General features: G+C 43.6%; 1 protein-coding gene across 1 annotated transcript; it reads left to right on the top strand.

The window, feature by feature from the left end:
- Window positions 1-1269: 1269 nt before the first annotated feature.
- ppp2r2ab (protein phosphatase 2, regulatory subunit B, alpha b) lies at window positions 1270-16197 on the top strand. Its single transcript, XM_029653147.2, has 10 exons — window positions 1270-1461; window positions 3549-3626; window positions 11025-11122; window positions 11287-11452; window positions 11559-11671; window positions 11984-12161; window positions 12304-12468; window positions 12693-12862; window positions 13209-13300; window positions 13399-16197. Exons 1-10 carry the CDS (start codon window positions 1455-1457, stop codon window positions 13676-13678), a joined length of 1347 nt encoding a protein of 448 aa, XP_029509007.1. The 5' UTR covers window positions 1270-1454; the 3' UTR covers window positions 13679-16197.
- The last annotated feature ends 495 nt before the right edge of the window (window positions 16198-16692 follow it).

Genomic DNA, 16692 nt, shown 5'->3' with positions numbered 1-16692 from the left:
GCAAAGGAATGTCAAATAAATCTGGCTGCACAACCGATTGGCAAACAAACTGCAATTGAGAAATCATGTGACTAAACTGAATAAAAAGAAGAAGAAACTCTACAAAGAAAACAAAGATCAATTATATAAAGAATGATATTCAAATTTTTGGAGCACCTTAAATGACATTTTGGACAAAAAGGCTAACTCAGCTCCATCATTCATTGATTCAGACGGCTCATTTTTATCACAAAACCCACTGATATTGCCAACTACTTTAAGGATGTTTTAATCTGCAAGATTTAGGCATGACATGCCAGCAACAAACGCTGAAATTACACATCCAAGTATGACTGACCAAATTATGAAAGACAAGCACTGTAATTTTGAATTCCGAAAAGTCTGTGTGGAAGACATAAAAAGCACATTGTTGACTATCAACAATGACAAGCCACCTGGGTCTGACAACTTGGATGGAAGATTACTGAGGATAATACCTTCGCTTGGATACTGGAACTATGGTGGACATCTTGTAGCAAGTGGGAACAGCCATCTGGCCCAGCAGCCCTGCGAGGGGCCAGTAACTTTTGGCTACTGGCTCATTACTCTAGAATGACCCATAATGACAAAGCAACAACAGGTTTTTGGAAATGTTTGTAAATTCATAGATATTAAAAAACATAAAAGCCTCATTTACATAAGTATTTTGACCAAATCATGGTTTTAGCCGCCCCCAAAATAGGATGTTTTTGTGACAATGTAAAATGTGCTATTTTATAGGCACCCTTTCTGTTTTTTACAATCCATGACCTTGTCTGTCTAACTGATGATTTATGGTGCTTTCAAGACGACTAAGAACTCTGGGGGGAAACGAGGTCAAATCATGTGACATCAGTGATTCTCAGGTTGAAAAGTGGAGCTCTAGAGAGTGGCCTGAGTTTCCGACTTGGAATTCCCATATGTAAACGTGACATACATATTAAAATATATGATCATATATTTTAAGAACATATATAATAATCACTTTGAGTCTGATTTTGTCCGACCTCAATTCAACCTATCAGAAAACCGGGCTTGCCCATCTTGGTAAGGGGCCGGCCGTTGCCCACTGATCAGCCAAAGGCTCATTTGAGATTGGGGCAATGGGTAAGGTTATGGACGTCACCAGGATGCTGAATAATATACATGATAATAAGAACTGTGCGTCCCATCAGTGGGTGTGTCCCCTCTGGTTATACGCCCACCGTTTCCACTCAAGAAGAGGCGGGTTATGATGATGTCATGTGGGATGCGGTAGCGCCATTTTGAACTGTCTGTGGATGGTGGGTGTCGGAAGGGTGTGAAGACTTGTCGGGGAGGGTGTGTGAGTGAGCGAACAAGCCGGAACGTCTCGGTCTCACGATTCAGTTTCTTCATTTGAGAGACTGCTTGCACGAGTCATAACCTGACAAACAAGCCCGGGAATCCCTTTAGCCATGGCAGGTAAATGGAAATAGTAACGCGTTAGCTGCTAGTAACTCTACCGGTGGCAATAACGTTAGCTAGCGACTTTAACCAGCTAGCTTGCTAGTTATATACAATACTGTATTTAGACGTATATGTACGTCTAGCTAACATTGCTAAAGCTAACTAACTCATGTGTCACTGGGCATCACCAATCATCTTAGCTGGGGACGTCCAACTTTACAGGCTAACGTTAGCTAGATGTGGCTAAATTATAGTTAATCCCACGTTCCTCTCAATCACATACTGTTCGCTGTTATTTCATGCAAACTGTTAGTTTGAAGCTGTAACGTTAGCTACCTAACTATGCCAAAGGCCATACTTTCCTTTTAGTGAGTTAGCCAGACAAGTAGTATTTCTGGTAGCTAAATTGTCCCTAATGTGGCACTGTCGCGCTAGCATGACCGGCGAGTTGATGTGAAAGATGGTGGGGTGGGTGGATGATGACTGGCTTCTTCCGAACGGCACCTGTAACGTTACGTTGTCCACCTTTAATGCCACACCACCACCATTGTCGATTTAACCATGAGTCACGGTTCTATTGCTGGATGTGGGCTTTGCTTTAATATGTATGTATGCTTGAACATGAAGATCACCGTGCCATTTCCCTCAGGCTGGGATTGCATTGCTAGGTGGGCCAATAATGACTTGGCTGAAATCAATGCTAACCGTCTGTCGAAAGTATGCAGCGCCCTAAATATAGAATTGTCTAATTTCCAGATTCTATTGCAATGGTTGTCTGATTTATTTTATATAACTTAGCAAGTCAGTTAAGAACAAATTCTTATTTACAATGACGGCCAAACCCTAACGACGCTGGGCCAATTGTGCGCTTCCCTAAGGGACTCTCAATCATGCCCGGTTGTGACACAGCCAGGAATCGAACCAAGGTCTGTAGTGACGCCTCTAGCACTGAGATGCAGTGCCTTAGACCGCTGCGCCTCTCGGGAGCACAAATAATGGGATACGGTATTACTTGTTGACAGAGGGCTCCATGGTGCTTGTATCACTTTTTGCAGAGGCAGATGACAACCTAATTTAGCACTCTTACAATTGTGATCACTTGTAGTCAGCCAAGTTACATGCTAAATGTATGAGGTTTCCCATTGTATTTTATTGATGTGACATTTAGGCTTCACCCTCTACATTGACAACATTCTATTCATACCTGCTCCTCCTACAGTTAACACACACCCAACCACACTACACCCCAGACATGTTTTTATCAACGAATCTAACCAGTTCCATTGTGCAATAACATAAATTATTACTTGTGGAAATGTACAACTCAACCTGTTTCATTGTGCAATTACCGTTTATTATTATCGAGAACCTTTCTGGATAATATACCTGTAATAACCCAGCCAGAGAGCTGGGCTAGAACTAGTTGACCTGTTTCAATGGTTATTTACACATCTCTGGGAAATGTCTATTCCTTATCCATTATATAATACTGTAGTAGTATTTCCCCAGCCTTGACCTAGTGTATGATGTTTGACGCTAACAGCTGTTGAGGGTGGCAGGTAGCCTAGTGGTTACAGTGTTGGGCCAGTAACCGAAGGGTCGCAAGTTCAGATATCCGAAACGACAAAGTGAAAAATCTGTCAATGTGCTCTTGATCAAGGCACTTAACCCTAATTTCTCCGGTGTTGCTGTTGATAATGGCAGACTCTGGCCTTGACCCCACTCTGAGGGTTTGTTGGGATATACAAAAAACACATTTCCAGTAGGGCAAATAAGCACCCACCTAATTATTTATTATCTTACGCTGTGCCAGAGGGTTCTCTCTTAACAAGTGTATTATCAAGAGACTGTGGAAGTACAGTCATAGGTCTCCAAGGACTCCTGAGGTCATTGGTGTTCATTTTGACTGTTCTCAGTCCATGTAGTATCAGATGTTATCAAAGACAAATGAGCTTAATGCACAAGATGGGACCAAGACAGGTCATTTTGTGTCTGGCAGTACACAGAATTTTTTTTGTGCCAATAGTCAGGTCACTGTCAGATTTGTAACATAACCAGTCATGACCAATATCTCGATCAGTAACTGTCATTCTGCCATTCAGGAGCTGGAGGTGGGAGCAATGACGTGCAGTGGTGCTTCTCACAGGTGAAGGGGGCCATTGATGACGACGTTGCCGAAGGTAAGAGCTCTTCACAGGTCATAGTTGTTGCAGATTCATCATGGCTTCCTGGTATTTATTCATATTTCACAATAAATTATGTTGTGCTGGATAAATGATACTCAATGCAACACTCTTGTCCAGTTCTCTTTCATTCCCTGGCGGTCACCCATGACTTCTCATCTCCCTAAATGTTACACTACTAGCCTCGCAGACAGTCCGGTGCTATGTGTAAGAGTGGCTGCATAGTCCATTTCTGGCACACAATGGCTTGCTTGCTGCTTTCTCTTTTGTCCTGTCGCCTCATGCTGACACAGTCTGTCTGAACATCCAGTATGGTGCACTGTACGCTAGGGCTGGAAATGGCCAGGGACCTTACAATGCGATATTATCACGATACTTAGGTGCCGATAGGATATGTATTGCGATTCCGTACTGTGATTTCTATTGTGATTCAATGTTCCAAACGCGTTGCTTACCATATGTCTGCTGCAGAGGGACAAGAGAGCCTTGAGAAAACAGGTTTTGATCAGTCATGGAAGTAAGTGCTGAAAACAAATTGGCTCCCTATTTAAAAAGATGGAGAACAAGCTATGAAGGGGAAACACTGCCGTTTTGGTGTAGGCACAGCCAAGTAGTGCAAAAATAACATTACAACATGATCAACATGATACGATATATTGTCAAAAATAATAACCGTGTGTGTGTGGCTCACACACAGAGTACCAGTCAAAAGTCCAGGGTTTTTATTTATTTTTACTATTTTCTACATTGTAGAATAATAATGAAGACATCAAAACTATGAAATAACACACAGAATCATATAGTCACCAAAAAAGTGTTAAACACATGTGATGTGTTTGAGATTCTTCAAAGTAGCCACCCTTTGTCTTGATGACAGCTTTGCACACTCTTGGCATTCTCTCAACCAGCTTCTTGAAGTAGTCACCTGGAATGTATTTCAGTTAACCGGTGTGCCCTGTTAATTTGTGGAATTTCTTTCCTTAATAAGTTTGAGCCATTCAATTGTGTTGTGACAAGGTAGGGGTGGTATTCAGAAGAGAGCCTGATTTGGTAACAGATCGAGTCCATATTATGTCACGAACAGCTCAAATAAGCAAATAGAAACGATGGTCCATTACTTTAAGACATGAAGGTTAGTCAATCTGGAACATTTTCAAGAACTTTGAAAGTTTCTTCAAGTGCAGTCGCAACAACCATCAAGCGCTATGATGAAACTGGCTCTCATGATGAACGCCACAGGAAACGAAGACCCAGAGGTACCTCTGCTGCAGAGGATAAGTTCATTAGAGTTACCGGCCTCCGAAATTGCAGCCCAAATAAATGCTTCACGGAGTTCAAGTAACACACATTTCAACATCTGTTCAGAGGAGACTGTGAATTAGGCCTTCATTGTTGACTTGCTGCAAATAAACCATTATTAAAGGACATCAATAAGAAGAGACTTGCTTGGGCCAAGAAACATGAGCAATAGACATTAGACCAGTGGAAATCTGTCCTTTGGTCTGGAGTCAAAATTTGAGAGTTTTGGTTCCAACTGCTGTCTTTGTGAGATGCAGAGTGGGTGAACGGATGCTCTCCGCATGTGTGGTTCCCAATGTGAAGAATGGGGGCGAATGGGGGCGGTGGTGTGGGGTGCTTTGCTGGTGACAGTCTGTGATTTATTTAGATTTCAAGGCACGTTTAACCAGCATGGCTACCACAGAATTTTGCAGTGATATCCCATCTGTTTTGTGCTTAGTCCCACTATAATTTATTTTTCAACAGGACAATGACCCAAAACATACCTCCAGGCAGTGTAAGGGCTATTTGACCAAGAAAGAGAGTGATGGTGTGCTGCATCAGTTGACCTGGCCTCTACAATCACCAGACTTCAACCCAATTGGGATGAGTTGGACTGCAGTGAGGGGAAAGCATCCAACAAGTGCTCAGCATATGTGGGAACTCCTTCAAGACTGTTGGAAAAGCATTCATCATGAAGCTGGTTGAGAGAATGCCAGGAGTGTGCAAAGGTGTCATCAAGGCAAAGGGTGGCTACTTAGAATAATGTCAAATATAAAATATAGTTTGATTTGTTGAACACTTTTTTTTTTTTTTTTTTTTTTTGTTACTTTGCGATTCCATGTTATTTCAAGGTTTTGATGTCTTCACTGTTATTCTACACTGTAGAAAATACAAAAAATATAAAGAAACCCTGACACTGGGCATATGGATGACAGGAATCAACAACTAGATTAGCCACATGGTGAAATTTTCACTGGTCAGGGGGACGGAACATGATTTACCAATCATTTGTAGACTGCAAATTGACCGCAAGAAGCCCAAACAGATGTATTTGACTAAAACAATAATTTCAAACCTTAAGTTATGAGCTGGCACCGGAGGAGAAGGCAGACGTGTTACGTGCCCCTGCCATAAATTTTGTATATGTTTTTTTTTTAGTTTATTTAGATTTAACTTTTAACTTATTTTGTACATAATGTTGACGCTACCATCTCTTATGACTGAAAATAACTTCTGGACATCATGACTGCGATTACTCACCATGGACTAGCAGAATCTTTTTTTTTTTTTTCACGACTTTGACAAGCCCGAGGCGAAAGATATACTGCTTCCTCGGGAACAGTCCCCTATCCCGTGATCTGCGTGGAGACGGAGAACGAGGGGCCGAAGGGTGGGCTGCCTTCTGAGGAATGGGAGGCGATCAAATAAACCCACCACTTCCCTCCATTCTGCTAGTAAATGTGCAATCTTTGGAGAATAAAATGGACGAGTTACGCGGAAGATTACACTACCAACGGGACATTAAAAACTGTAACATGCTGGCAGGATAGAACAGCGGCGTCCGGTAAGACATGTATTTTTGAAAACGGCTGTTGCGCAATATCTAAGGAAGTCTCAAGCTATTGCTCACCTGACGTAGAGTATCTCATGATAAGCTGGAGACCACACCATCTACCTAGAGTTTTCATCTGTATTTTTTTGTAGCTGTTTACATACCACCACAGAGGCTGGCACTAAGACAGCATTGAATGAGCTGTATTCTGCCATAAGTAAACAGGAAAACACTCACCCAGAGGCGGCAAGCCTAGTAGCTGGGGACTTAATGCAGGGATACTTAAGTCAGTTTTACCTCGTTTCTAACAGCATGTTAAATGTTCAACCACCATTACTCTACACACAGACGCGTATAAAGCTCTCCCTCGCCCTCCGGCAAATCTGACCATCCTGATCTATCCTCCTGATTCCTGCTTACAAGCACAAATTAAAGCAGGAAGCAACAGTGACTAGATCAATTAAGAAAAGTGGTCAGATTAAGCGGATGCTAAGCTACAGGACTGTTTTGCTAGCACATGCTTGAATATGTTCTGGGATTCTTCCAATGGCATTGAGGAATACACCTTATCAGTCATTGGCTTCATCAATAAGTGCATTGATGACGTCGTCCCCACAGTGACCGTATGTACATACTCCAACCAAAAGCCATGGATTTACAGGGAGCATCCGCACTGAGCTAAAGACTATAGAGCTGCCGCTTTCAAGGAGCGGGACTCTAACCCGGAAGCTAATAAGAAATCTGGCTATGCCCTCTGATGATCCATCAAACAGGCAAAGCGTCAATACAGGACTAAGTTCGAATCGTACTACACCGTCTCTGACGCTCGTCTGATGTGGCAGGGCTTGCAAACCATTAGACTACAATGCGAAGCACTGCAGAGAGCTGCCCAGTGACACGAGCCTGCCAGACGAGAGAAATTGCTTCTATGCTCGCTTTGAGGCAAATAACAAACATGCATCAGAGCACCATCTGTTCCGGACGACTGTGTTATCGCACTCTCTGCAGCCGATGTAGGACCTTTTAAACAGTTACATTCACAAGGCCGCAGGGCCAGACGGATTACCAGGACGTGTACTGTGAGCATGCGCTGACCAACTGGCAAGTGTCTTCACTGATATTTTTCAACCTCGCCCTGACGAGTCCGTAATACCAACATGTTTTAAGCAGACCATCGCAGTTCCTGTGCCCAAGAACACTAAGGTAACCTGCCTAAAATGACTACCGACCCGTAGCATTCACATCTGTGGCCATGAAGTGCTTTGAAAGGCTGGTCATGACTCACATCAACACCATCATCCCAGAAACCCTAGACCCACTTCAATTTGCATACCACCCCAACAGATCCACATATGATGCAATCTCTATTGCACTTCACACTGCCCTTTCCCACCTGGACAAAAGGAACACCTATGTGAGAATGCTATTCATTGACTACCGCTCAGGGTTCAACAACAAAATGCCCTCAAAGCTCATCAATAAGCTTAGGACCCAGGGACTAAACACCACCTGCAACTGGATCCTGGACTTCCTGACCGCCTGCCCCCAGGTGATAAGGGTAGGTAACACTTCCACAACGCTGATCCTCAACACATGGGCCCCTTAGGGGTGCATGTACTCCCTCTTCACTCATGACTGCACGACTCCAACACCATTACATTTTCCGACAACACAACAGATGTAGGCCTGATCACAGACAATGACGATACAGTCTATAGGGAGGTCGGAGACCTCACCATTGTCAAGACGAAGATGATTGTCGAAAGAGGATTGAGCATGCCCCAATTCTCATCGACAGGGCTGCAGTGGAGCAGGTTGTGGACACCAAGTAACTAGAAGCCCTCATCACCAACAAACTAACATGGTCCTTGCACACCAAGACAGTTGTGAAGAGGGCACGACAAAGCCTATTCCCCCTCAGGAGACTGACAAGGTTTGGCATGGGTCCTCAGATCTTCAAAAGGTTCTACAACTGCACCATTGAGAGCATGACTGACTGCAACCTAACTGGTTGCATCACTGCCTGGTATGGCAACTGCTTGGCCTCTGACCGCAGGGCACTACAGAGCCGTGTGGAAGGAAATTTGCAACACAAAAACATGGTGTTAATCTGGAAAATTGTAATTATTCGCCTACCGAATTGCACACAATGTATATAGACTTTTTCTGCTGTGTTGACTTGTTAATTGTTTACTCCATGTGTAACTCTGTGTTGTCTGTTCACACTGCTATGCTTTATCTTGGCCAGGTCGCAGTTGCAAATGAGAACTTGTTCTCAACTAGCCTACCTGGTTAAATAAAGGTGAAATAAAATTTAAAAAATGGAAGAGTGACAGGACACGGAGCTCGTACCTAAGAGAGGGGCACCTTCGGTCTCGTGGATGTGGTTTGGGTATGAGAAGTCTGACACGGACCAGAAAACCATCCACTGCAAAATATGCCGCAGGCTGGTCCCGACAACGGGCTCAAGCACCACTAACCTCTTTTACCACCTACGCGAGAATCATGTCAAACAGTACGGAGAGAGTCTACAGATGAGACTCCAAAAAAGTATAGACTGTGCTCAAAACAAACCCCCAACTCAGACGTTGCAACAGGCTTTTGCCCGCAGCACACCATATGGCAAAGAATCACGAAGATGTAACGGCAGCTGTTATCTCCTTCCAACTTACATCTGCAAAGATATGGCCCCAATTTACATGGTCGAGAAACGGGGGTTTCATGAGTTGGTGCTAACACTCGACCCAAGGTACCAAATGCAAAAATAACATTCAAAATAGGCCTATTTATTTATTTTGTTTAACTAGTAGTTGAAGTGTTTGTTTTCTATTTACCTTTTCAGATTATATACATTTTAAGTGCCTAATTGAAAAATTTGCAGAGGTTCTAAATAAAGTACTTACTCATTTCATATGTTGAGTAATAAGAAATAGGCCTTTACATGTGGTCATTTTATATATATTATATGTATTTATTCATTGAATTTACAGAAAATGCGCTATATCGCGCTATGTATCGTTATCGGGATATGAAATTACCTATATTGGGATATGAGATTTTGGCCATATCGCCAAGCCCTACTCCAGAGGGTGGTGCGAACGGACCGATACATCACTGGGGCCAAGATTCCTGCCATCCAGGACCTCTATACCAGGTGGTGTCAGAAGGTCATAAAAATTGCCAGAGACTCCAGCCACCCTAGTCATAGACTGTTCTCTCTGCTGCCGCACGACAAGCGCTAGCGGAGCGCCAAGTCTAGGTTCAAGAGGCTTTTAAACACCACCTACCCCCAAGCCATAAGACTCCTGAACATCTAGTCAAATGGTTACCCAGACTATTTGCATTGCCTCACCCCCTCTTTACACCACTGTTACTCTCTGTCATCTATGCATAGTCACTTTAATATCTCTACCTACATGTACATACTACCTCAACTAACCAGTGCCCCTGCACATCGACTCTGTATCGGTACCCCCTGTATATAGTCTTGCTATTATTTTACTGCTGCTCTTTAATTACTTGTTACCTTTTATCTGTTATTCTTATCTGTATTTTTCTGAAACTGCATTGTGGGTGGGGGCATTTCACTAAGGTTGTATTTGGTGCATGTGACTAACATTTGATTTGATCACATCTCTATTAGGTGTGGGAATAGTTTGAACGGATTTCCAATTAAAATCACTTGGAACTGATTTGTTGGTGTTTTTAGTATGTCCAACACCCCCCCAAAAAATTGGAGTTACCAAATAAAATCACTGGTGGCTTTATTATCCATTTTCACCATTATAGTGGTTCTATATGTATTGTGATTTGATATTCCAAACGTTGCTCAGAGGAACCAGAGTGTCATGAGAAAACAAGTTTTGATCAGTCATGGAAATAAGTGCTGAAAACATGTGTGGGTTCAGGGCATTGACAATGCGGTGTGTCCATGGCCTCCTTAAACACGATACACACTTACATGCCCCAGGGTATTTAGCCCAGCCTCCTGCTGCAACATTTCTCAGCATTGTCTTTCTGCTTGAATGGGCAACCGTGGGTTAAAGTCTCAGCTTTTGTCTACAAAGCCTCCATACTGCTGTTGGGGGAATGTGCTGCAGCCTGTAGGAACTTGGTTACTGATCATTGTCTGCTTTGGATGCCATCACATCCTCAGTGGAATGCTATGGCCTACACCCACCCAGATACTCATCCAGCCCTAAGACTCCAGCTCCTGGATAGCCGATAGACCTCTAAACAAATCCAGTGCTAGTAATGCTAACTGCTGTCTCATGGATACAACCATCTGAAATTTCTCTCTGAATACCTGTTGTGATGGGTAGAATTTGTATTTTATTTAACTAGGCAAGTCAGTTAAGAACAAATTCTTATTTACAATGATGGCCTAGGAACAGTGGGTTAACTGCCTTGTTCAGGGGCAGAACGGCAGATTTTTACCTTGTCAGCTTGGGGATTCGATCTAGCAACCTTTCGGTTACTGGCCCAACACTCTAACCACTAGGCTACCATCTCATGACTTATAGAAGTGCAATCGAAATTAATTGCATCTGTTTTGTGTTCAGCCGACATCATATCTACTGTGGAGTTCAACCACTCAGGGGAGCTGCTAGCCACAGGAGACAAGGGTGGCAGGGTAGTCATCTTTCAGCAGGAAATAGAGGTAAGACTGGAAGTTTGGATGCTAGGGGCTAAAGTTGGAGTTTTTAAATTCAAAATCAGCATTTTTATATTTTTATTTGATTTTGGAGTTTTCTACTCTCTGCCTCCTCCATTCCTTACTCCTTTTTCTTTATCTTCGTCTACTCCCTCTCTCTCCCCCAACAGAATAAGAGTCAGCCACAGTGTCGTAGTGAGTACAATGTTTACAGTACTTTCCAGAGCCATGAGCCCGAGTTTGACTACTTGAAGAGTTTAGAGATCGAGGAGAAGATCAACAAAATCCGCTGGCTGCCCCAGAAGAACGCAGCTCAGTTCCTGTTGTCCACAAACGGTCAGTCGGTTTTCACTCTGAACTTTCACTTATATATGTGCATCCCATCACTGAGCTTTGTTTAACTGTTAAATATATTTATCTAGTCCTGTGTTCTGATTGGCAGACAAAACCATAAAGTTGTGGAAGATCAGTGAACGAGACAAGCGACCAGAGGGCTACAACCTGAAAGAGGAGGATGGACGCTACATAGACCCCAACACTGTCACTGCACTTCGAGTACGTGCTTAGCTGATTACATGCTAGGGGCTAAAGTTGGGGCCCTGTGTTCTGTGCAATCATGTGACAGTGCAAGTTTTATTCTATATTTTAAGCTCTCTAGAAATGAGTATTGCACACACCAACAAAAATCTGAAGATGGTGCTGGACCAGCTGACAAAAATAAAGAGGGACAGTTTGATAAAATCCAGGCATGTCAAATAATTGCAGTAAAACAGGGCCTTAGTTATAGTATAGTGAAACACTAGTCACTGTGGGTGTAGCCTATACCCTTAGCGCCTCACCCGCTGACTACCCTCTGTACCCTTGCAGGTGCCTGTGTTTAGACCCATGGACCTCATGGTGGAGGCGAGCCCTCGCAGGGTGTTTGCCAATGCGCACACCTACCACATCAACTCCATCTCCATAAACAGTGACCATGAGACGTATCTATCCGCAGACGACCTGCGCATCAATCTCTGGCACCAGGAGATCACAGACCGCAGCTTCAGTATCCTCGACAAGCTGTTAATTATAGGATGGTTGAGGGAAGGGACAGAGGGGTGTGTGTGTGTGTTTACCTTTACCCCCGGTGTGTCACAAATCTCTTCTCCGTAGGTGTGCTAGTCCCCCTTGACTCTAGCCCCTCCCAGACATTGTGGATATAAAGCCAGCCAACATGGAGGAGCTGACAGAGGTGATTACAGCAGCTGAGTTCCATCCACACCAGTGCAATACCTTTGTCTACAGCAGCAGCAAGGGCACCATCCGCCTCTGTGACATGAGGGCATCTGCACTATGTGACACGCACTCCAAATGTGAGTACCTATGATCAACAGGCACCTAGTGGCCACTGCAACAACCTCTGTATAAGGGGTTTTCACGTTAGAAAATGGCTTGACTGAATTCACATCGCTGCATAGTTAGATGTGGGAATATCTTGTTTTCACATTAGATGGGAGGAGGTGGGGGGGGCTAGCACAGCAACATGCACCTTATTATCTCTAATAGTGGTTAACTTGAACTAACTTGACCTCTCCAGTGTTTGAAGAGCCGGAGGACCCCAGTAACCGCTCCTTCTTCTCTGAGATAATCTCTTCCATCTCAGACGTCAAGTTCAGCCACAACGGGCGCTACATGATGACCCGGGACTACCTGTCTGTCAAGATTTGGGACCTGAACATGGAGAGCAGGCCCGTGGAGACGTACCAGGTGAGACTGGCAGAGGGAGTGTGGGGACTTAAAGTTTGAGAAAGTCAACAGGCTGTTTTAGTGCACGTTTTTATCAGGGACTGACCACACCTCATTTCCTGCATGTAGCTTCAGATAATGTCCGCTAGGGGGACTCTACGTCTGTTCTTGCCAGACTGCTGCACTATCACACCCTGAAATTAGATGTTTTACTTTGAACTTATGTTGTAGGCCATTTCAATCATCTTAACACTCCTATTCAGAATATTTTTCCCTAAATGACTCATAAATACTGAGTTGACCGCTGAGGTTCGTGCATGTGACACCATGTTGATTATCTCTGGCCTGTCTTTTTCCCTCATGGCAGGTTCACGAGTACCTCAGGAGTAAGCTGTGCTCGCTCTATGAAAACGACTGCATTTTCGACAAGTTTGAGTGCTGCTGGAACGGAAATGACAGGTTAACGTTCATTGCCAAATACTCAAATTGTATTCATAAAAATAACAAGCCCTAGGTTCTTCGTTTCCTTGTTTTAATCCTCTCATTTTCCTTTCTAGTGTGGTGATGACGGGCTCATACCACAACTTCTTCCGGATGTTTGACCGGGGCCAGAGGCGGGACGTGACCCTGGAGGCGTCCCGGGAGGGCAGTAAGCCACAGCAGGTCCTGAAGCCCCGCAAGGTGTGTGCCGACGGGAAGCGGAAGAAGGATGAGATCAGTGTAGACAGCCTGGACTTCAACAAGAAAATCCTCCACACTGCCTGGCACCCTCAGGACAACGTCATCGCTGTGGCAACCACCAACAACCTCTACATATTCCAGGACAAAGTGAACTAGATGTTTTCTGTGAAGGCAGACATCCACTATTTCAGCCTTTATTTTTAGTCAAGAACAAAATGTGTGACAACATCGCCGTCAACAACAACTAACCTGTCATTGGACAAAACAGACTTTGCCATGTTTCCAGGTGTGGGAAACTGAAACTATATTCTTGCCCACCATCAGCCTCTGTGGCACAGTGACGTGTCACTCACCATGATATTGTTTTGGTGGTGATGTGCCAATCTGTGTGTCGGCTGCCCAGTATCGCCCAGCCCCAGGGCAACGTGGGTAACTTGTTTAATTTATATGTATGTCTGACAAGCACACTTTCTTTGGGGGGGTCGAGGGCTAGTAGAAAAACCAACACTCTGAGAACCATCCTTGCCCCTTCAGCAGCACCTCTCATTGTCTGGTGCCATAGTCATGTTTTTTTATTAGTCAACTGCCAAACTGTTCTGTTTTAATTCAATTACAAGAACTGGTGTTCTGTTTCTATTATTTCTAATACCACATACTTCTCCAAGAGCCTCCATCTCTTACTTACACACACAAATATTCAGACACACATTCATCAAAGAGCCTAGCTGCTGTTGGTGTACTGCTGCACCTCAGAGGAACAGTCTAAAACATCTACTGAAAGCATGTATGTAGTATGACTGGTTCTACACTACATTACCAAAAGTATGTGGACACCTGCTTTTCAAACTTCTCATTCCAAAATCATTGGCATTAATATGGAATTGGTGCTATAACGGCCTCCGCTCTTCTGGGAAGGCTTTCCACTAGATGTTGGAACATCGCTACAAGGACTTGTTTTCATTCAGCCACGAGCATTCGTGAGGTCGGGCACTGATGTTGGCTGATTACACCTAGCTCGCAGTCGGTGTTCCAATTTATCCCAAAGATGTTTGATGGTGTTGAGCTCAGGGCTCTGCTGGCTCATCAAGTTTTTTTCTCGCTGATCTCGACAAACCGCATGCATGGGGGCATAGTCATGCTTAAACAGAATAGGGCCTTCCCCAACTGTTGCCACAAGTTGAACGCACAGAATCGTCTTGAATGTCATTGTATGCCGTAGCGTTAAGTTTTCCCTTCACTGGAACTAAGAGGTCTAGCCCGAACCATGAAAACAGCCCCAGTCCATTATTCCTCCACCAGCAAACTTTACAGTTGGCATTATGCGTTAGGGCAGGTAACATTCGCCTGGTATCTGCCAAACCCGGGTCGTCCATCGGACTGCCAGCTGGTAATGCGTGATTCATACTCCAGAGAACACGTTTCCAGCGTCCAAAGGTGGCAAGCTTTACACCACTCCAGCATTGCACATGGTGTTCTTAGGCTTGTGTGCAGCTGCTCGGCCATGGAAACCCATTTCATGAAGCTCCCGACGAACAGTTATTGTGCTGACGTTGCTTTCAGACACAGTTTGGAACGCGTGAGTGTTGCAACCGAGGACATACGATGTTTACGTGCTTCAGCACTCGGCGGTCCCGTTCTGTGAGCTTGTGTGGCCTGCCACTTCGCGGCTGAACCGTTGTTGCTCCTAGACGTTTCCACTTCACAATAACAGCACTTACAGTTGACCGGGGCATCTCTAGCATGGCAGAAATTTGACGAACTGACTTGTTGAAAAGGTGGCATCCTATGATGGTGCTACGTTGAAAATCACTGAGCTCCAGTAAGGCCATTCTACTGCCAATGTTTGTCTATGGAGATTTGCTCGCTGTGTGCTCGATTTTAAAATACCCGTCAGCAACGGCTGTGGCTGAAATAGGCAAATTCACTTATTTGGAAGGATGTCCACATACTTTGTGTGTGTGTGTGTGTGTGTGTGTGTGTCTGCACACACTACTAGCTCCACAACAGTCTGTCTGGCCCAGTGAGGACTCCTTATAACTGCTTGGGAGAGACTACTGAGTCTGGCAACCAGGGAGTTCTTGCTGTGTCTCTAAAAATAAATAAAGAAATCTTGGTTTTCTGTTGTCAAAGAGACAGACATTCTGAGATGTGTCATATTTATAAATGGAGCAAATGTAATATCCGTTTTATTAGTTCTTTAAGGTGAAGTGACATCTCTTGAAGATGTATTTTATATTGTCGGGAGTATCCCCTTTTCATACCTCGCTTAATGATCTTTCTATTGCAGAAAAGCAATACTTCATTATAAGAACCTCAGTCATTCCAAGTGCTATACAGTGTCATACTTGATCTGTGTCATAGTACTCCCAATATTATACATAAAATTACATAGTGAAACGCTAAAGATGTGTGTAGCATTTCATGAAGAACTGCCATGAAAGAGGCAATGTTAAAAAAAAATGTATCTGAATCGGAGTGAAGTGGAACTCACTCACCAAGACCATGCTCTATGATTTTGCTCGTCAACTTATGTCTACACACACAGTGCAATTTGACAGTTGAAATCATGATACCTCCAATCATGTTTGACAATAATTACAAATATAATACAGCTGTTGTAAGTCTATAGTGACAATGACAGGAATAAAGTACTTTATTTTAATTTTATTTTTTTACTAATGTGTCATGCCCTGGTCTTTACATTTTAATAGAGAGCAATAGTAATGGAGTCTTTTTGTAGGAACTAACTACCAGGGCTCGTCTGTGTTTTGGATAAACGCTGAAAATGAGGTCTATGGTAAACACAGGCTTTGGGGATCATGTTTTGTTCTATGAGGATCTTCAACTCTCTTTTTGGGAATTTTGACGTGTTTATCTAATCAAAACAAGCACATAAAGGCTTTCCTAATTTCATAAAGATCACATATCTTATAGAACATAACATAAGATCGCCTAAACCTGTGTTAAACACTGAAATAAGCTCTAAAGGGGTATCCCAAAACCCTATTAATTCCCCACCTCCCCCATAGGAATGGCCGAACGAGCAGAGGTAACTCAGTTCAGGTTTTTAAGACTATAAACTGACAAACTCGATGCCACTTCAGATTGGAGCATATTCATGCCTCGTTTAGTCCAATGTTGACATCCCTCTGATAACACCCACTTTGAAA

This window comes from Oncorhynchus nerka, linkage group LG4 (assembly GCF_034236695.1).
Source record: "Oncorhynchus nerka isolate Pitt River linkage group LG4, Oner_Uvic_2.0, whole genome shotgun sequence".
In the NCBI taxonomy this organism is placed as follows: domain Eukaryota; kingdom Metazoa; phylum Chordata; class Actinopteri; order Salmoniformes; family Salmonidae; genus Oncorhynchus; species Oncorhynchus nerka.
This window is presented reverse-complemented; position numbering and strand designations above follow the sequence as displayed.